At 37.7% G+C, this 20,274-nt stretch overlaps 1 protein-coding gene across 11 annotated transcripts in view; it reads left to right on the forward strand.

Moving 5' to 3' along the window:
• Positions 1 to 20,274, forward strand: part of EIPR1 (EARP complex and GARP complex interacting protein 1) — a 229,024-nt gene that overhangs the window by 80,007 nt on the left and 128,743 nt on the right. For 2 of the 11 annotated variants that reach the window (XM_072926023.1, XM_030270093.4), the window contains one exon: positions 892 to 3,199. The exons of the other annotated variants lie outside the window; for them this stretch is intronic. In XM_072926023.1, the coding sequence (XP_072782124.1) occupies positions 892 to 1,066 (175 nt within the window). In that variant the 3' untranslated portion in view covers positions 1,067 to 3,199. Of the gene's footprint in view, positions 1 to 891; positions 3,200 to 20,274 lie in introns of those variants that run through there. 11 annotated transcript variants of the gene reach the window in all.

Raw genomic sequence — 20,274 nt, forward strand, 5'->3', positions numbered from 1 at the left:
AGTTGACTGGTTCTTGTCAGACAGAGACAAGTCTCTCTGTGGCTGAAGGGAGCTCTAAGGTCATTCTCTAAAAACTCCCCTACCCTGTAGCTATAGAATAACGTGCTGTAGTGGTGCTTTAAGAGGAGAGACTGGCCAAGAGTACAATCTATGACTTTTGAGTGGTTTGGACTTCAGAGAGTTTCCTAAATCTCTTGAATATTTACAATGCAGAAGGCAGTCTGTGTCTCTGCTATGATGTAGGTGACCAGAAGCTTGGCTGTTGCAGTGGGAAGTAGAGTATACAATAGTAGACGAGGATCTGGTGCTGATATAACTCTTGCAATGGAAGAGAAAAATCAGTTCAGAGTGGTGGCTTCATCCCCCTTCCATAATTCTGAAGAGAATGGGTCCAGGATGGCAGCACAGGAGAGACTGATGGTAGGGACTGCAACTTCTTACCCATCTACATATCTCTAAGACTGTGTATTATTTTAAGAATTCATTTAACAATGAAGGGGGAGAGGATGGGATGTAACATGATGAGAGAAAATATGTTTGTAAAAAGCTGTGCATTTAGATCATGCCAGATAGTTTGACTTCCTTTAGAGAATGAGAGAGAGATGCTTAGGATAGGTTCTGAGTGACAGGAAATGCACTGAAATTTAGAGTAAGAGTTACTTTCTCCCTGTAAATGGGGTTTTTTGCACTGACTTGACTTCACTGTCATATAAGACATAAGTACATGCAAACAAAAGGTATAAAATATTCCCTTAGAACCTACTACTGCATTCTTATACTTTAAATGGGAATTTATGTATCTAGATGTTAGTGACACTTAATAAGGCCTTCGAAATCAAGTGTGTTCACAAATCCTTACTATTTTTTTTTGGTGTTTGTTTTCAATTTTAGGATTAAAGAGCCCCTTCAGGACAGTGTAATAGCTACTTATGAAGAACATGAAGATAGCGTATATGCAGTTGAATGGTCCTCGGCAGACCCGTGGCTATTTGCATCTTTAAGTTATGATGGGAGACTGGTTATTAACAGGGTTCCAAGAGCCCTTAAATATCATATACTGTTATAATTTGTTTGAGTTATTCTGGAGTTGTTAACTTGATGTACAAAACTGGTAGGTATTGGTAAAGGTTTTTTCAGGATCTGTTTTTTTAAATAAAAAAGTTACAATTTTGTTAGGGATATCTATACTGATGTAGACTTGTAATTTTTGTCTTTTGTACTTGCCTTGAGAAATTATGATACATTTTCTGAAGGCTGTGCTACCTAGATGATTGAGGGGCTAATCACTTTGTGAACTCTAAAGTTTCTGGTGATAATGGGTACATTCCATACTATTGCTTTATTACATCAGCTTTATGTAAATATAATGCATTACAGAAATGTTATTATGCTGATACAAAACTGGGACAATATAGGGTTCATGTAGCAGAAATAATCTACTTGTTTTCAAGAGTAATATACATTTCTTGTATAAGCAGCCTTCTGCTTTTAGCTAGGGCCATGCTCTGCTAACTGTTCTGGCTTCAAATACAATTGGGAGTGGTCTTAAAAGGCTTTTTTAATACAATCTAATAATTTAAACACTTTTTCTCCCATTTTTGCATGTCTTCAGAAGGAATGTTTTTTGTGAAAGTGAAACCCTCAAAATATATTTTTCATTTGAGCCTTTTGGTAGTATCAACAAAGTAACATCCTGCAAATTGTGAACTAAATGCAGTTCTCAGCTTTGTATTGTTACTGGAAACAATATTAGACTTTAGCAAAATCTCTGATATACTCACGTAATGTGTTATCCCATATTTATAGGTTAAGGTGTGCTGTGAGGGACTCTGTAGCTATGCTACTGTTGATGTGAAAAATCTCTTTAATATTTGTCTACTTAGACTTTCTTACCCTTCTGGATCCATGCCAATTCTTACCCTTCTGGATCTGTGCCAATCTGCAGTATGCTGGCATGATGTAAAAGGCTTGCAACTAAGCACAAAATATCCTTTGCTGTATCCTACTTTTTGCAATAGGTGACCTAGACATTGGTTACTGTGTTGTTACAAATGCTGAGAACAGGCAGATGCTGCGCTGTAGGAGAATGCTCAGGAAATTTCAAACGTAGGTGGAAGGCACGGTGAAACATTCCTGTACATATTGACATCCTGTCTTCCCCAGCCGAGCTTGCACTAAGATGAAGATTCACTGCTTGCTCTTTGTGTACCCAGGCTAACTGTTAAATTAACTATTCCCTGCTGCCTTTTCAACACTATTATCTCCCATTAGCTTCAGAACTTGGGTACATGTGACAGTGTTGGTTGTGGTATAATTGTGTAAGACTACTCTGAAGAAATGGCAATGAACATGGGATGGAAAGATCAATACCAGCCTCTTCCTGTGATCCCTCCTGTTGCTATGGCAACTCCTGGTGTTAGTGGTGAGGGACAGTGTGCTGCTCACCTCTGTTTGTCCTTACCCACTCTCGGATCGAAGTGTTCAAATGTGGTTTGTTGTGTCCACACAGCTTCTTCAGTAAAATAACATTTGGAGAGCATGACTGACTGCCATAGGCCAAAACATGCAGAAGAGATGACAGTTGAATTCCGTTTCTGACTTTCTTAAGGAGCTTATTTGGAAAAATTCATAGGAGTGAAGTAATCCAATTAAATCCTCTGTACTCTTGTTTGCATTTGTGTTAATGATATTACCTAATCTGCTCCAGAATGAATGTTTCATTGGAAATTCTGATTATTGGTTTTTCTGCATCTATATTTTAAACTTGTGCTATTTAAAATAATTTCAATCTGTAATTAGGCATGAGCTGTTCACCTGTATGTTGTAAGAAGAGCTACATTTCTAAATCAGTAGTACTTCAGTTATCTGAATGTCAAAATCCTTGGCTGGGCTGCTGCTTTTTATGTTGAGCTTTTCATCAGACACAAAATCTTGTTGGGTATCGTGTCTGCCCCACCTGTGTGCCACTCTCCCCACCCACCCCTCTGGAAAACAAAATGAAAAAACCTGTGCAGTATACCTCTGGTATGCAACAGAACTCCTTAAAACTTTCTTCCCATTAGCAATAAAGGTCTAATGAAACTTTGTCTGGCAGTGTATATGGTTGGCAGTGTGAAGGTGATGGGGAAATTGCCTAACATTGTGTGGGATTTTACTTGATTTTTAACATGTAATAAATGCAGGGTAGATTTCAGGCTAATTTTTATGTGGCTGTATTTCCTTTAATATTGTACGGTTATATGAACTGGAAAGCTCTGTAAACAAATAATATCAAGAAATCTTTTGTTCTAATTTTGCTAAATGTGTGTATCACTCAATAGAGAAGAAGAGAGTGGATGAATACGGGAAAGGAAGGGACTAGAAGGTCCAATTTGAATGAAAAATTGTAAAGCTGTCTGTAAACCAGGATCTGGGCTATGTGTACATCACTGGCAGAAATATGGAAATGACCTTCTGAAAGGCAAGGCTTTTGCCAAGGTTTCATCCAAGGCTGTTGGAGCAAGCAAGCTGCTGTAGGATGAAAGGGGGGATTCTAAAATGGTTAAATAACTGATTAAAAGGAAACAGGAAGCAGGAATAAATCATCACATTTTGTGGCAAAAAATGAATTACCAGGGAAGTCTAGAAGGATCTGTGCTTAGGCATGTGCTTCACAGTATACTCATAAATAACCTTTTGGAAAAAGGACTACAGAAAAACATGGCAAACTGTTCAGAGAAGTAAAGATGACCAAAGAATTATGAAATGACCTTATCTTATGGATGATAAAATGGTAGATAGAATTCAGTGCAGGAAATGTTAAGCAACTAATATGGGAGAAAACAGTTATTTTACGTACTGTGGACTACCAGCAGGGCTATTACTTGGAAGTAAGATCTTGGGGGTTTTATAGATCTTTAAAAACATCAGCTTAATAGAGGTCAAAATTTTAATTAAAATGTTGGGAATTACTAGCAAGCAAGTAAAGAAAGCATTGTTTATCCCCCCAAATAATATATATTCATAAATCTCTGGTGTATGTGCATTTGTAATACTGTGTGTAGCTGTGGTTTTTTCCATCTTCAGCCCAATGTAATGAAATGGAAAGATTTTAGACAGAGTGACAGAAATGAGGAATAGCATGCAACACCTGTATGAGGATAGCTAAATAGACTGAAAGGCAGATGGTTGAGACAGAATGATAAAAGTCCGTCAAATCAAAAGTGGCAGAGTGAGAGGATGAATAGGGAATGATTGTTCACTGTCTCTCCTGATACCAGAACTAGAGGTTATTGAATGTAATCTGCATATGGTGGCTCAAAGCATAAAAAATAAAGTGGCCTTCATAGGCATGAAGGTGAGCTATGGCACTTGCTTTTAACAACCCTTTCCCCCAGGAAAAAAAAAGCAATAACAAAAACCTGCACAAACAAAAAAAATCTCAATAATGTTAAAGTTTACATGACTTGGAAGTAATTAAAACAGTCCTTGAAAGATGAAGCCAATAAAGGTTGCTAAATATAATGTCAGCATCCCTGGCTTAGAAAAATCCTTTTGAACCATCAGTTGGTGGAGACTACAAAGAGGACTGGCAGAGAATCCCTGTGTGGTTGTCCGGTCTTTAATTAACTTCTTGGACATGTGCTATTTACCAGAAAAGGTAGAAAATGGAAATTAAAAATAATAACTTAGTCTCTGAAGTTTTGTATCTAGAGCTAAGACAGCACATTGTTCCTGTATGTTTCTTTGCATATTTTTTTCTGTATATATACTTTTGTTGTGAGTTGTGTTATAGGGAATTTCAGAAAACTCATGTCTCAGGTGAATTTCTTATAGAATCCTAATATTGTGTTTGGAAACAGTATTGTTGCAAAATACTCCTTGGCAATAATGGCCAAGGCAAGCAGATTTCTGTGCAAGGAGTCCATCACTGCTTTGGAAGTTCAGATCATGATCTGACTGATCTCACAGCTCTGGGTTGCTTTCAGTGTCTCAAAGAATTCTGTCTATACAGTCATCTAGCACCATTGGTAAGCACAAAATGGCTCTGTTTTCAAACACCTCTTAAATAATTTTTCTTTCTTTGCAGATTGTGTCCAGGTAAGAAACTTAAGTAGGTCTTGATTTTGAAAAAGTGAGTTATAGTATTCCTTAAAAATTGCTTAAAAATGTCAGTCTTGCTGTCTAAAAATTAGTTTCTTTCTAGGTTTGGTGCTGAAAATCTTTTTCTTTTCACAATTCTATATTAATATGTCTCTGGTGTGAAGTTACAAAATGGCTTGATATGTGGTATTTTTACTCCACAGAAAGTGAATTATTGAAGAATAAATGAATTTATAATATTTTATGAAGGTTTTGAGCATGATCTAAGTGAAACTGAATGAGAAGCTTGAAATAACAATCTGTTTAACTTGAACTAAAATGGTACAAACTTAATATTAAGAAAAAAACACCAAAAACCCAACCCACCACCAAACTGCAGTACTCAGTACTAACCTGGACTTTTCCTGTGGTGTTAGTGCTAAAATGAGCTTGATCTATCCTGGAGCAAATGAAGTTAATGAATAGCTTGTCAACATTGGAATGAATGAAGAACGTTTTATGAATGAAGACTACCTAAGTCTGGCTGTTTGCTCTAGGCCCACAGTCCTTACTTTATACCTTGAATTTGAGTGGAAAGAAGAAGCCATATGATCTGGATTATGTGCAGCACTTAAATTAGTTTAAAAAGGTGCTTTGTAAAGAATTAAACTTCCTGAAGATATAATTTCCCAACAGAGAACAGAAAGCATTAATTCTGGATTGGCCTCTGCATTTGGAATTTCTAAATCTTTCAGCCTGGTATCTCTGGCAGTATTTGAGACTGAAATTCTGCAGCTTATGTAAGATGGACTTGAACAGTGTTGTCTGACTAGTCTGACATGGTAAGACACCACGTGGTGTCTTACATGCCTTTGATTTAAATGAAGCAGTGAAAAGTAGGTAATCATCATTAAGATCAGCATTTGGATACAAGTTTGTAGTGCTACAGAGCTTCCATTTGGCTTCACAGAGAACATCCAGGATATTTTTTTCTTTTTCTAGAGGGTATGAAGAAAGTGCTTAAAATTGGCTTGTGATGCCTGAGATATGAATGCTGTTCTGAAGCTGCAGAAAGCCTATGATTTCTGGAATAGCATGTGAAGTAATTGAGAGAAAACTGCAAATCAGTTTTTCACAAAGCTTGGCCTTCCCATAAAGGGAGCTCCAAAGTATGAAGCCATGGATAGATCCCTGAAAAATTTGCACATTTCTTCTGCTCATTCCACCTGCCACTTTGGTCAGTGAGAATCTTGCAAAGTTAGAAGAAAATGACATGAACAGACTTGGAGTAAAAGACGAAGGAGAAGAAAAAGTAAAAAGGAAGACTGACAAATACAGAATGAAAAGTGAATTGAAAAGGACAAGATCAGGGAAATTTGGATCACTTGGAAAAGAGAAATAGGAAAGATGAAAGAAATTGGCAGTAAGTGAAGAAAAGGATACAGGGGTAAGGATTAAAAAACCCCAATGATATTATCTCCTTGTTTTGACCATGATATTAAAAGTCCTTAAATTTCTACCATGTTAATCTTCCTATGTTAACTGATTTAAGTGTTAGAGAATTGCTGTTTATGTTGCAGCATTTTAGTTCTGATATTGAAGATGGTTCATGTAGGTTAGTTATTAATCCATAAGTTATTAGTCCAAGCATGTACATTCTAGCGGTTTAGGATTTTTAGCTGTTCATTATTCTTTCCCTTTTGATGTGAAGTTAGCATATGGGGTAATTAACCCAAGCCACCAGTAATGTGAGAGACAGGAAGAAAATTTCAAGTGGGCTGTTACTCTTGAGTCACACTAGTTAAATCTACTGAAATATTTGTTTATGACAACAGTCTTTATCCCACTGTTTATGACTTCAAGGGAGTGTTGTAGTCAGAACATCTCAAGATATTGGATGTGATATAATAAAGTATCTGAAGCCTAATCCTCCTTCCATACTAACTTACTTTATAGCAAAAGGATTCTGAGCTACTCTTGGGAAAGCTTGCTTGATGCTTTTGGTGCTATGGCTGCTCCAGCTTCATAAGGGAGTCTTAGTGTTCCAGCACAGAAGATAGCTTTGGGGAGAAAGAGATGAATGAATCTTAGTAAATTCAGGAGTCAAGCACCCAGTGTGAAGATGCCTGGCAAATGGTTGCCATTGCCCTGGAGCTAAAACACAGCTGCCAAGCAGCTGGGCTGAGCAGGGAAGACCTTCTAATGTACCTTCTCAACAGATTGTCCATTTATTCTGATGCTGTGCTGAGTTCGGGATTTGGCAGGAGGGACTGTGGAAAAGCTCCTAAACAGAATGAATTGAGGAGAATGCGGAAAACCTTAGAAAACCCAAAGGTACCACACACTGATCGGCAGGTCTAGATGAGCTGAATCCTGGGGTGGCAACAGACTTGGCAGACAAACTCACTGAGCCACTGCCAGCTTCTAAACATTTGCAGAGGACTGAGAAGACAAGAAAGACTGGCAAATAGTGGAAATACTGGAACAGCAGTGCACAGAGTTGGATAAGGAAATGTGTTTCAAAATGAGGACATTTTAGCCAAATTATGAATGTTTTATTTGTTTTTAACTGAGAAGTTTTTCTTATAAATAACAGTCAAAATACTGGCAAATATCAGAACTTCGGAAATCACATTCATGCAATAAAGTGGGGATTATGCATTTTGTTACAGAGAAGAGCCAGAACTCTAACCCAGCATCTTATATGATTTCCCTTACACCACTCTTTTCCAAGGAGGACAGGTGGAACATAGTATATAATGGTAAATTTAACTTTTCTTCAGACATACTTGAAGGAAAGAAAACATGCAAGTGTTAGTTTTTGGTCATTTGAAAGAGTTTCTGCTAAGGCAAGTAATGAGCAAGTTTTGACTCTGCCTGGAAAGTAGTGGGTGGGGAGAAAGCCTGGAACTTGACTTTGCAAAGGTTGTGAATAGGAATGATCTGTTTTCCAGCATGCAGTTTGTGAGGTAAAGCACTCGAGGACTTCCAGCCATGTCTCAATGCATTCATATAATATTTTGAGAGGTTAACTATCTAAAGCTGCTTCCAAGCAAAGGATTATGCAACTCAGGATAATGATATGCACAAACAGGAAAGCATCTTCTTAAGAATCTTTCTTTATCATCATGACAGTAACTGCATAACACATTTCTTTTCATGTATGAAAGAGTTAGGCTTGGGTGGATACATGTCTGCCAATAACAGCTGATAGGTGGATGGAGCCATAGATGCTCTGATGTTGCCTTTTTTTTTTTCCTCTAGAAGTCTGGGTGAAGTGGAAGAAATCTGGTGCATATTAATATTGGAAAGTCTGTTGGGGAAGGCACAAATGAAAGCCTCCTCATAATGGAACCTGTTTAATCCATCACAAAGCAAACACCAGTGAACTTCAATGATTTCTAACCATCCTGTCACTTGTTTGGGATGGTTACTTGAGCTCAGTTTCCTAGATGGATGCATATTTCTGATCTGTGTTTTAATCATCTATTTTCAGCATTAATACAATTTGAATATCTTCAATCTATTTTGTGAATGACTAAGGAAAAGGCTTTACATTTTTTCTGTTGCAGTTCACAGGCACTTCTTGTAAAGCAGAGGAAAAAGCTTTTGTTTTTGAGCCTTCATGCTGCTTTATTGAGAGGTAGTCTGGTTTCTGTTTCTGTGTTCTACAAATTCTGCAGGTTTTGGACTGGTCATTGCTGAAAGCTGAGAAGGGATGAAGACTCTGCATGACTGACATGTTCATATTCATCAGAAAACAGTCAGCTGGAGAGAACTATGGAGTAATTGCTGCCGTGCTCCCTCCCTCGCTGCTTGCGCAGAAAGACATAGGCTGTGGGGAGGAAGCTACCTGAGGTTATTAAGATTAATACTGCTGGAAATTTCAATCAACTCACACAAGGCTGCTCCTCAAGGCTGTCAGATGCCTACCGCCTTCTCTGAGTCAGGCGGGGCCACATCAATTTTGAATTTCCCAACAGAGATTGCTATGATTTATGAGTTTAGGAGGCTGATAAATATGGTTAGTTGAAATAATTGAATCAGAATAATTTCAGTCAGCTGTGCTCAATTTATTTTGTCTGATAACCACAGGAGGGTGCAATTTTGGATAGGGAGTTCCATTTCAAGGATTCCTATCACAGGAAAGAGATCGTTGGACCTGGAATAAGAGCACCTTATTTCTGCTGCCAGGCCTGTATGACAGCCTTATGACCTGACTTAAGACCTGTCAGAACTAAAGAGTAAGTACCTAGAGCTCTTCTGGTATTGCCCATGACAGAGGCTGAGTCAGGTCTGGTTTGTTTATTTATTGTGGGATCATTTCTGCTGGGAAGGGTAGTGAGAGTTTTACTACTTTGTTTTTGAAAACCACTTTACTATTCATTTGAGAGGGTGTTGTTCTTACCACTTGTTTTTAAAAAAATGGCTTGCCTTTTTATAGAATGTTTTCACTTTTTATGAAGTAGTGATGGGCATCAGTTTTATCCTTACAGCAAAGAGAGCACTCATGCATCCCTGAAAAGTTCTCTATGAAACTTTTAAAACTAAATTTGTCCCTACAAGTTTAGTATTTGTCTGTTGTAACTTTCCCACATAGATGAAAAAAATACCATTTTAGGTGGATTGTCCTAGGCAGAGTATTGAATATAAAGGGTACTGTAAAACCAGAAGGTGAGCAGTATTGTGATGGCTGGCTGAGGTCAGCAGATAATAGGCAAGCCTAGCAAGCAGAGTAAGGGAACAGGTGAAGTGTGTTGCAGACAAGTATTTTCTTGTTGTCATGGACAAGATATTGATAAAATATGAGAGCTGCAAACAGGGTAAGGTATGTGGGAAAGGCAGTGGCAGTTGCCTGTCTCAGGCAAAAATCTTAACAGGCTGCTGGATCTAGCACTCCTGAGTCTCATGTCTGGAATACACCCAAAGTGAATTTTCCTGGCTAGGAAGATGTTGTCCTCTCTGTTGCTTGGAACAGAGTTGTAGAGTGGCCATCTTCCAGCTCCATTTGTCCTGTTAGGATTTTAGACCTTTGCATTTTGATATCTTTTCCCCGTTGAACCCTTCAGCTGCTAATGTTTCCCACCACAAACAGGACTACCTTTGTCTGCAGTTCTATGTTTATTCTGTGTGGCTTTTCCCCCCAGACTTTCACACTGGCTTTTCTAACAACACATCAGCTTTCTCAGAAGTCATAACCATAGCCAGGCAGCACACCAGAGGTGACAGAGATTGCTGAAGGAGCAGCTTTCCTAAGAGTGGAAATCTGTGTAAGATAAAGATGGACAGCTATATTCTATGGTTAGTGAGGAATGCAGGCTGCTGCTAGAGATAGGCGTTACCCCAGATGGTTTGTGTTGGCATGGATATACCAATGGCCATATGACATACCCTGGCCTGCACATCAACTACTCTGCTCACCCATGGCTGAAGAGCAGTAGGGTAGGTCTTTTAACAGTGTGCTGAGGAGAAGCCATACTTCCCTGGGAAGAAATCTCTCTTTCTCTCTCTGACATATTATTCTCAAAGTTCCATTGCCTTAGAATTTAAACATTTTAGGATTTTTCATAAACTTAAACTTTTTTTTTTTTTTTTTTTTAATTCTGGACATAATCATCAGTTTGGTGAGGAGGGTATCCAAATATCAGGGAACTAGTAGGAGTTGGAGGTGAGGTATTCTGATGGTATAGAAAGATTTGTGACCCTAGAGACACATGCTTTAGGGTCCATTTTGGCAGTCGAAATCTGTCAACATCAGACTTCAGTGTTTCAGATATGCTGAGCTGCTCTATTGAAGAAGCTGGTGCATTCAGTTTGTATTGGAAAATAGTAACAAAGCAATTTTTTAAATAACAAAGTCCTGCTAAAATTCAGCTACCCAACTCTGGGGTACAGTTTCATTCCTGCAATTCATTCATGATTGTTCCTTTTGTCTCCAATAATTTGGTACCATCTCTACCTGTTGTAACTTATTTCTGTACATCATATAAAGGTCTCTTCTATCTAAAGAATGTCCTATGAGTTACAGGATCTCTTACAGACTTGTGCTCTACTCTGGCAGCACTATTCTAAGTGTGCTTTTTCCAAGAGTACAACAGAACTAAGTTAAGAGAAAAATATTTGCTAAGGTTTTACCTACTTCCCTTTTCCACTGCTCAGCACTTTAGGAAGATGGTTCAATGAATAACTCTCACTGCATCTCCTTCCTGAGATCTCCTTGCCATGAAGTGTATGTTGTATCAGAGGAGGGGGAAGGATATTGTGAAAAATCTGCTGCTTAGTCAGGATGTGGATATAAACCACAGAACATTTTCCAAATCCAATTTGGATTTGGGGTTTAGCATAAAGTGAGGGCACGAAATAACTACATACTGTACAGAAAATTCTAATAGAAAAAATCAAGACTACAGTAATGCATTCTGTGTGGTCTTCCATGAGTAGAGAACAGCAGAACAGCATGTGGCAGGACTGTCTCACTTGTGTCTTTGCTTCTGCTGCTGTGAAAAGCATTTTCAATATTTGCATAATTTAGAGCATGACATTATGATTTTCAAAGCTTCAAATTGGAGTAAAGCATCTACATAATCTAATTAAATAATGTAAATGTTTTATGATAATATTCAAGTAAGTGCGAAACTTGTTCCACAGATGCATCCCTTTCTTAGGCCATTGGGGAAACTGAATTTAGGCATGCAGATGGATGTTTTTAGCCCTGCGTGCTCTGGAAGGTCAACAGAGTACTTACTGAGTGCTCTGTTGTTAGTATAACCTCCAAAGCCTGCTTCGCAGAGCGTCATCCTTCCAAGAAGCTGGAAGGTAAGCTGGGACTGGAGGGAAAGGCGAACAGATTTAAAAGGCTGCTTGAAACCTCTTATAATTTGAACGAAAGCGATGCTACTGCAGTATGTAATAAATTGCTTCCATTTCAGTGAACATTAAAATAATCCCATGGTGACCCTCTTAGCAGCAGCCCTGCCACATTTGGTATCAGATCTCAGAAAGCATGCATTGTACTTGGATAGGAAGCTACCAGGGGGAGCCCCACAAATCCTCTTGGTGACTGTTGGGTTTGTTTTTGCCTCTGGCTGCACTAACTCACAAAATATTGGAAGCACTTGGCCAGCATCCATGATGAGAGATGCTGTCTTGTAGTGAGATTATTTAAATAATATTTTTTATCAGCACACTCTCACTAAGGTTTAGTTCTTAGTGAATCCTGTCTTTGCCAGCATATAGTACTACAATAAGCAAATGAATTGAATCCTGATTTTCCAAATGTAACCAAGCTAATGGTAAGCCAGTACTAATGAGATTCTTTTAGAAAGTACAGCAGCACTGTGTTGCTAAAATGAATTTGTGTAATTGAGAAAAAGGGAGGGTTTTCAAGACAAGGCCCCTGTCTGTCTAAATAAGCTCATTGCCATTGATTTTTATCAATGCCACACTGAACTGCTCTAACTGGTCACAGAAATATGTGTGTATATACACTGCCACAGTTCTGTGCTCTCACAGTAATTGTGATGTTTAGATTTGGATGTTACCTGTACCCAGCTGTTGATGAAGCCTGTGTGGTGTTAGAAATACAGGACTGTCTGCAGACACAATGTGGAGCTGGTTTGTGCCTACACCATGATTGTGTTGAGCCCAGCAGCTCTGATTTTTATCTGAAAATGTAGCTGTTATAAGGCTCACCTTACAACATAGTGCGAAATCTGAGGATTCTGTTATTTATTGTCAAAGCACATAACAATATCCAAAGGTTGTAAATTAGTTTGCAGCTCAGCAGTATGGAAAACTCTGAGTATGTGAAAGTCATTGCTAAACTAGCTGACAGAAAGGTGAAATATACCAGTAGTGAATTAAGTCTTCTCTAATTAGACATAGAAATCTAATTACTTTGCAAATTTTTCATCTAATTTTTAAGGGAGTGAAGCTAGCGTAAATTTAAAATGGAAGCAGAGATATTCAGCACATAGTGTTAACTGCCAAGGAGAAAACACAGTGACCTTATTTGCAGCTGCACATGCATCATGTGTAGGAATGCCTGTCATAGCCATAATGATTTAACATCAGGGCAGGCCAATATTTCTTGGTTCTTCCTCCGCAGTGTAGGCAGTTTCCTTTATAGGTGGAATGGGAAGCTGTAGGTGTTTCTGGTGAAAAATGGTAATGCTAGAGGGGTGCCCTTTACTACAAATCCAGCTGTTCGCTTTAGTTCACCTCCCAAAAAAGAATTTGCAAAGTCACAGCCTAGGGAATGAAGTCATAGATGGGTGAAGTTTAAGTTTTGATGTGCTTGGACTCCATTTATTTGATAACTCAACTGTTGATTATACAATGTTAAAGCATAGTAGGTGATACTGGGGATGTTTAAAGCTGCCAAATTTTATTTTAAGGTGCCAAGACTATTTCATTGCAGGAAAGAATCGTTTTAGTTTAAAACCTGCAACATTTTGGGTGTAGCAGATATTTTACATTTGGACATGAAAAGTCACAGAGCTGTTTAACTCCAAACATGAAGACATTTTCATTAGAACAGCTTTTCATACTTTAGACATTTTGTAAGATTACAAGTGTTAAATGCCACTAAATATCCCATGTGAATTGCTGTTATTAGTTCCATAATAAAACTCCTTTTAACACTATATTAACAGGGCATTGAAGCATTTGGGCATTGAACACTTTCTGTGTTCAAAGAGTAATGACTTGGACAATCAAGTATAAAATACAAAAGGTCTGACAGTGTTCAGATGAACTCTAAAAGGATAATAAATTGATTTTTTAAAAATACATGCTGACCCAGCTTCATGGCCCCATCTGATGTCTACTTGTATAGATTCAGTAATTTTGAATTAGTTGCCCTGTTTCTTTTAATTCTCTCTTTTGTTTTCCTTTTAACCTGCTCCAGTCCACTGCTGCAAATAACATTTACTTCTCATATGGATATAGCCCTGTTGCAAGGGAACAAATTTGGGATTTAATTTAATTTCCTCGTCTTTGTCCTTAATATTTATGCATAATCTTACAAGTGCGACCACCGTTTCCATAGGGAAAGAATAATTCAGCTGAGCCTTACCAAAAAAATTATGTGTCCAGCCCTAGTGTCTGGCTCTGCATACCAACATGTGCTTAAGACACTGAAGAAGCCACATGGAAATACATCAGGAAAGTTGAATATCATAGCAATACCTGACAACCCTCAAAAATTTATGAAGGAGATCATAAATTGTGTCGTATTAAGAAGAATTCTGCAATTCTTAAGCTCTGTTTTCTGGCCAATAAAAATTTTTAACCACCAATATTCCAAAATAAGAAAATAACTGACTTGATCATGTTATCTGTATTTGCCTTTGTATGTTGTTCCCAGCATGAGAGAACCTGATTACAAAGGAAAATCTGTCTTGCTAGGTTCACTCAGTACTTTTTCTGAAGGTTTTGGTTTTTGTTAATGCAACCTTAGTGTGTTCGGTACAGCTTTTTTAGCAAGTTCATTACTTTTCCTGGTCTTTTAAAATAGTTTTATAAATGCTATAGTTAATGTCACTGACAGCATGCTTAACATGAATGAAACAATGAGTCATAGTCTAAGTTTCAAAAACTTAAGTCTAACATTACTCCTGTCTTGTTCTTGATCAAACTGATTGGCATGTTATTCTAGTTGGCTGAAGCTTAAAATAATAAGTGTATATTTTTCCTTGTGTCTTGGGAACACTCTGGGTCCTGGTAATCTTGGTATTCTGAACATAGAATCAGTTTCATCCTCTACAACTACAGTGTCTGTACACATAACTCAATTAATCTTGTTTAAATAGTATCTAATGTTAAAAAAGAGAAAGAAGGGTCCCTATTGTAATTATAAGAAACAAAGGCACAAGATGGTTTAAGTTATTTGAGTAAATTGAAGAGATGTCTGTGGATGTGCCTGAAAATCTTTGCCAGGGTCTTGAGGTTCTGTCCAGAAATTCACTTTTTAGGGCATCCTTTTTAGCGTTATTGAAACACTGTTTTCTGTTGATATTTAGTAATTCCCTCATGATTAAGGGGAACATCTGTTGGTACAGTTTTATGTTAGATAGATGTATAATTGGAAGAGACTACTTTGCCAGTATCCAGATCTTACTTACAAATGCCTCAGTCTGCTCAGAAGCCAAAATCACACCCACAAGTATGTCCTTAACAAAGCACAGTGTCCATTTATAAATGAAAACAAGCTGTCTTATGGGCACCACAGCTAGTTGCAGGTCATGGAGCTGTATGCCATGTTCTATAGTCATAGTCCCATCAGTTTTTTTTCGCCCTTGGAGAGCACAAAGATCAGCTGAACCAAACAGAGCAGCAGCAGTGCATTATAAGAATAACACCTCTGCATTGAAATTCAAAATTAAGTAGTTTTCATGGTCTACTCTTGCAAAGTACAGTGAGTTACTGCTCCACTATGGTAGCATGTGTTCCTAAGTGTTGGGAAGGGAGTTTAATTAAAAAAAAAAAAAAAAAAACAACCATTCCTTCAATGCACTGGTAATGGAAAAAAATTAATTTTGTTTAATTTTTAATCAGACAGCCTGAGACAACCACTGAGCACTACTTGACAATTAGAATACTAATGAAGTGCATACTGGGTTAGTCTGTTTTTAAAGGACAGGAAACAATGCACTCATAGTTGAGGGATTCTATTTCATTCCAGTCAACTCTTCACATATTTACCTTCTTACTTTGTAAGAATTCAGGAAATGTTTTCCTTGTTTTCTTCTTTAAAAATGCTACCCCATGGTTAATTATTTTTCAAATACAGAAAGCACAGAAAGTGATAAGTGGCTTTCTTGTAAAACATTAATCTTCACTGTTTGAGGCACCTTCTTCCATACCTTAAGTGTTTTCTTTGTTTGTTTGTTTGTTTTTATTCTTCCTCTAATGTACTTGCTTCTGTCTACCATTCTGAAACAGTTTGAAGTCTTTGTATAAATTAGATATTGTAAGTATTTGTCCGTAGTGTGCAATTTCACAAAAGATAGTCTGGTTGCAGGAAGAAATAAATTGCCCATGCCTAAACTGTTTATTTCTTATAAAATTTATAAGCAGCTATCTGTAGCAAGGTTGAATATAGTAGACAATACTTAATGAATTCAAATGAGTTCTGAGACATAAATTAAGTAGCCTAACCATCCATAGTAGCCATGTCATTCTGGCCTCATTGTGAAATGGATATTTCATTGCCCCTGTGCTGAACTAAAAAATTCTAGTAAATGAAAGGAAGAATTTAGACTATTTTTCCTCCAGGTTTTCTGCAAAACATAAAATTTAGTGTTCAAAATTTAATGAAAGGGTTGAAATCAAACCTCAAAACCAGATCTGTTAAAACAGCAGAGGTCAATTTGTATCATACCAGTATGTAAAAAAAAAAAAAAAAAAATTGGCTTATATTTTTCAACATTTTTTCCATTTTAAAAATACAAATTTTATATAAGGACTTATAATGTCTTTTTTATGCATTCCTGATGTCAAGGATTTGATTTGTTAGGATTTCTCATTACATAATTCCCAGGTCTCAGGGCTACAATTGGTTTTATTGTTTCTTTGAAATGCACAAAATAGTCTGTAATTGTGGACCAGGAGAAATAGTAGGGAGTACTTTGCTGTAGATAGTGGTTTTATATTGAAGAGAAGATGTATTTTTAACTCGTGGTTTGATGTGGAATCCAGGCTGCATGGTAAAACATGCATGTATCAGTGAAACCTTTTTGCTTGGGCTGGCCATAAAAGCTTTCTTTCTTTAATTGGATAAATAATGTTATCATTGTTTTTCATATTCTTTATTTTTTTTTCCCAGATGACTTTACTTCAGGATTAGGAGATTGTCTGGGCAGTTTTTCTATGGTAACAGTACTGTTGTGCAGCTAGGCAAGTTCTCATGCAGTGAGGAATAGCTGTAGTTTTATGTACTAAACAATTCCTGTATATACTAAACAATTAAAAATTAAAAAAACACAAAAAAAAAAATTAACAGAGGGGAGACAGAATATGTTACCATCTTTTGGCCATATGTTGGAAATAAAGCTTTACCCCATTTAAACTGCCAGCACAGGTAAATTAAGACCACTGTGCTCAAAGAAATAATTAATATCTAAGATGAAGTATGAAACTAAAATGTGTAAGTTAACAACCTTTCTGAGATCTTGCTGCAGATGTAAATAATCACATGTTGGAGGTGGAGTGTAAAGAGTACAGACAAAATTCTGAGGAGAATCTGGAGCCACCTAGAAGGTGTGGCAGTCCACGGATGACTGTAGAGGTTTTAATTGTAAACTGGGCCAGATGAGCAAGAAGCCATGTATTTTAATAAAAGATTATAAACAGAAACTCACTGGAATAAGTTCTTCATATTCTGTTCATTGTCTTCAAGTTTCGCTCTTCTCAAAGTTAGTATGTGTGGTCTGTAACATGGTAAAGATGGAACCAGTGTGGAAGAGGTGTGGTGTCAGGTTGAGGAGGACTTTCTCATCCAATCCCATCCTTCTCGGTAGGAATATGGAATGGGAGCTGCTGTTTGTTTGGAATCGGCTGACCAGTTGGGTTTTGCCTTTGTGTCAGGAAGTGGCTCCTGCTAATGTTAAAAGTGAAACTATTTTATCTGCCAGAGATGGTGAAAGAATAATATTGGTAGAAAGATCACATCACGTGGTGTGTTGGCACGTGCTGCTTTCCTGAGAGGCACAGAGCCCCCACCTCTTAGAGAGCACTCAGGCTTCAGAGCTTGTTTGTTTGCTGCTAGGTAATTCTCAGTAGTAAATGAGTGGAGACTGAATTTACATTAGAAACTGTAGGAGCTGGGAATGATCTCCCTGGCTGCTAGTAGTCTGAGGAGGCTTCATTTGGTTTCTTTATTGAAAGTGTAATAATATATTGAAGTGCTGTTCTGGGCAAAGCAAACCAAAATAACATTTCCTTGTTCAGTGAAGACTGAAGCTAAGACTGTCTTCAGATAGATAATAGAGAGTTATCCTCTTTTCCTTCCCAACCTCTCCTGTCTTGGCCATCAAAGTTACAATGAAAGCAGTTGCAGCTCATTACTACTCTGACCACTGTGCTTCTCTATGGGGATTTGTACTACTCTGTCCTTGCAATCTATTTTTCAACCTTGCTGCACTGTAAGTATGTGAAAGCTACCTGGCATGTCTGACAGTGCAGGAGAAACCAAAGGTCTTGTGGTTTACAGGTGACATTTTGTATGGCTTCTGTGTAGTGAGTACTTACTCAACTGAGGTATGTTAAACCAGGAATACTGGTGAGGCAGCATTATTATTCTTATTACTACTACTATTACTATTATTATTATAAATATTTTGTGATTAATGAAAAAAATTTAACTTCTGTTCTAAATCACCATAAATCAATCTTGTTACCAAGATGACTTGTTTAATTAAAGCATCAGTTAAACAGGAAAGCAAGGCAGTGGTTGCCATTCACAATTCTGTTACTACATTCAGATCTCCTAGCAGGCAGTACATTTTGCTTTTCATAGGAAGATAGGTATCTGAAGTGCTCATCAGAGGACACTTGGGGAATAGAATGAAGCCCCCACGATGTAGGGGGAATGGTCAGTGACCTGCTACATCAGTTTGCTACTCACGAGACTATGGGGCTGGATGGGATCCAGCCAAGGGTACTAAGGGAGGTGCAGAAGTGCTCGCTGAGCCACCTACCATCACTTATCATCAGCCCTGGCTAACTGGGGAGGTCCCAGATGCCTGGAAGGTAGCGAATGTGATCCCTAGCTACAAAAAGAAAGAGGATCTGGGGAATTACAGGCCTGTGAGACTGAACTTACCTAAGAAGGACTGAAGATCCTAAAGGTCTTCTTTCAACCTTAATAATTCTGTGATTCTATAAACCCATCATCTGTTGTTAAAGTCATGTAGGCATCTTTTTCTTGGAAAAACAAGTTGTGTTATTTAAAAGAACAAGCTTAAGTGAATAATATCCATTACATGAAAGTAAGGGTTTGTTTAGAAGTCCCAAGCAGACATTGCATGGAATATGACTGATTTTATCCAAGAGAAAATGGACAAAATGAGGAGACTTTTTTATATCCCAGGTCTCTCTAATACCCACTTTCAGGCATCACTCAGATTATCTTCTAAACTGAATAAACAAACTTTCTCTATTAACCAGAGAAGCACAATACACTCGAAAGTTCATTCAAATGCATCCAGGTAGGAAAGGGAAAGAAATTTTAACTAGACATAAATATTATATAAATAATATAAACATAAGTACATAAGTACAATATCGCATCTCCTAATCACATGTCTGATGTTGAGTAAAGCTACAGACAGTAGTTTGATCACTGAACCATATTGTTTGGATGTTTTGTTGGTTTAAGTTACTTGGCTTACTCCACAGGTAAGTTTTAACATGCAGATTAAAATGATTGTTTTAGGAGAATGATGAATGTGTAAGTAACTAACATTAGTTAATTATTTACAAAAAAAAAAAAAAAAGTTTTTTACAAAAAAAAATGCATTGTCCAGTGCAAAATAAGAATTCCTGGCTAGACATAAAAGACCAGATCAGCAAACTCAAAAGAGCCACCGCTTTTTGAGAGAAGCTCCATCAGGCTCTTGGAAAATGAGAGAAGGTAATTCTTTATTTTTTTGGAAAAATGAGCCAGGTTCCTTCATTGGGTAGAGTGAAACTGCAAGTTTTGGGCAAGTTGAGCATGGTTTCATGTAATCAAGTCTTGCATCCACAGATGGATGCACAGAAATGTAGCCACTGTGTTTCCAGTGGCTGAGGCCACTGCTAATAGGTGCCAAGCACTGGCAAGCACGACCTGTTTCCAGGAAAAGAAGGCAAGTAATTGGAAACAATTAAGGGAGCATACACTGAATACAAAATAGGTTGAATAGTTAAGAGTCCTTCTGCTGTTAGATTAGTTTAATATTGCTGTGAGACCTGGAGAGAGCATCTTCAGCCTGATAAAATTCTCCTTGAGTGCTTGGGAGTTAGAGCTACATCACTTGACATCTTTAGTTTCTTCTTCCTTCTGACCCTAAATGCAGCCAGGAGGAAATATGGGGAAATTTGGATGCTAGGTTCTTTCCTGTTACGCTAGTGTAGATAAATAATAGCTTTCCCTCATGGCTCTGTTTTTCACCAGACACCTATGTCTGAGTGGGGAGCTGAGGCTACTTCTGTCCTGTCATCAGAATCCAG

Source organism: Taeniopygia guttata, chromosome 3, assembly GCF_048771995.1.
Source record: "Taeniopygia guttata chromosome 3, bTaeGut7.mat, whole genome shotgun sequence".
Classification (NCBI taxonomy): Eukaryota; Metazoa; Chordata; class Aves; order Passeriformes; family Estrildidae; genus Taeniopygia; species Taeniopygia guttata.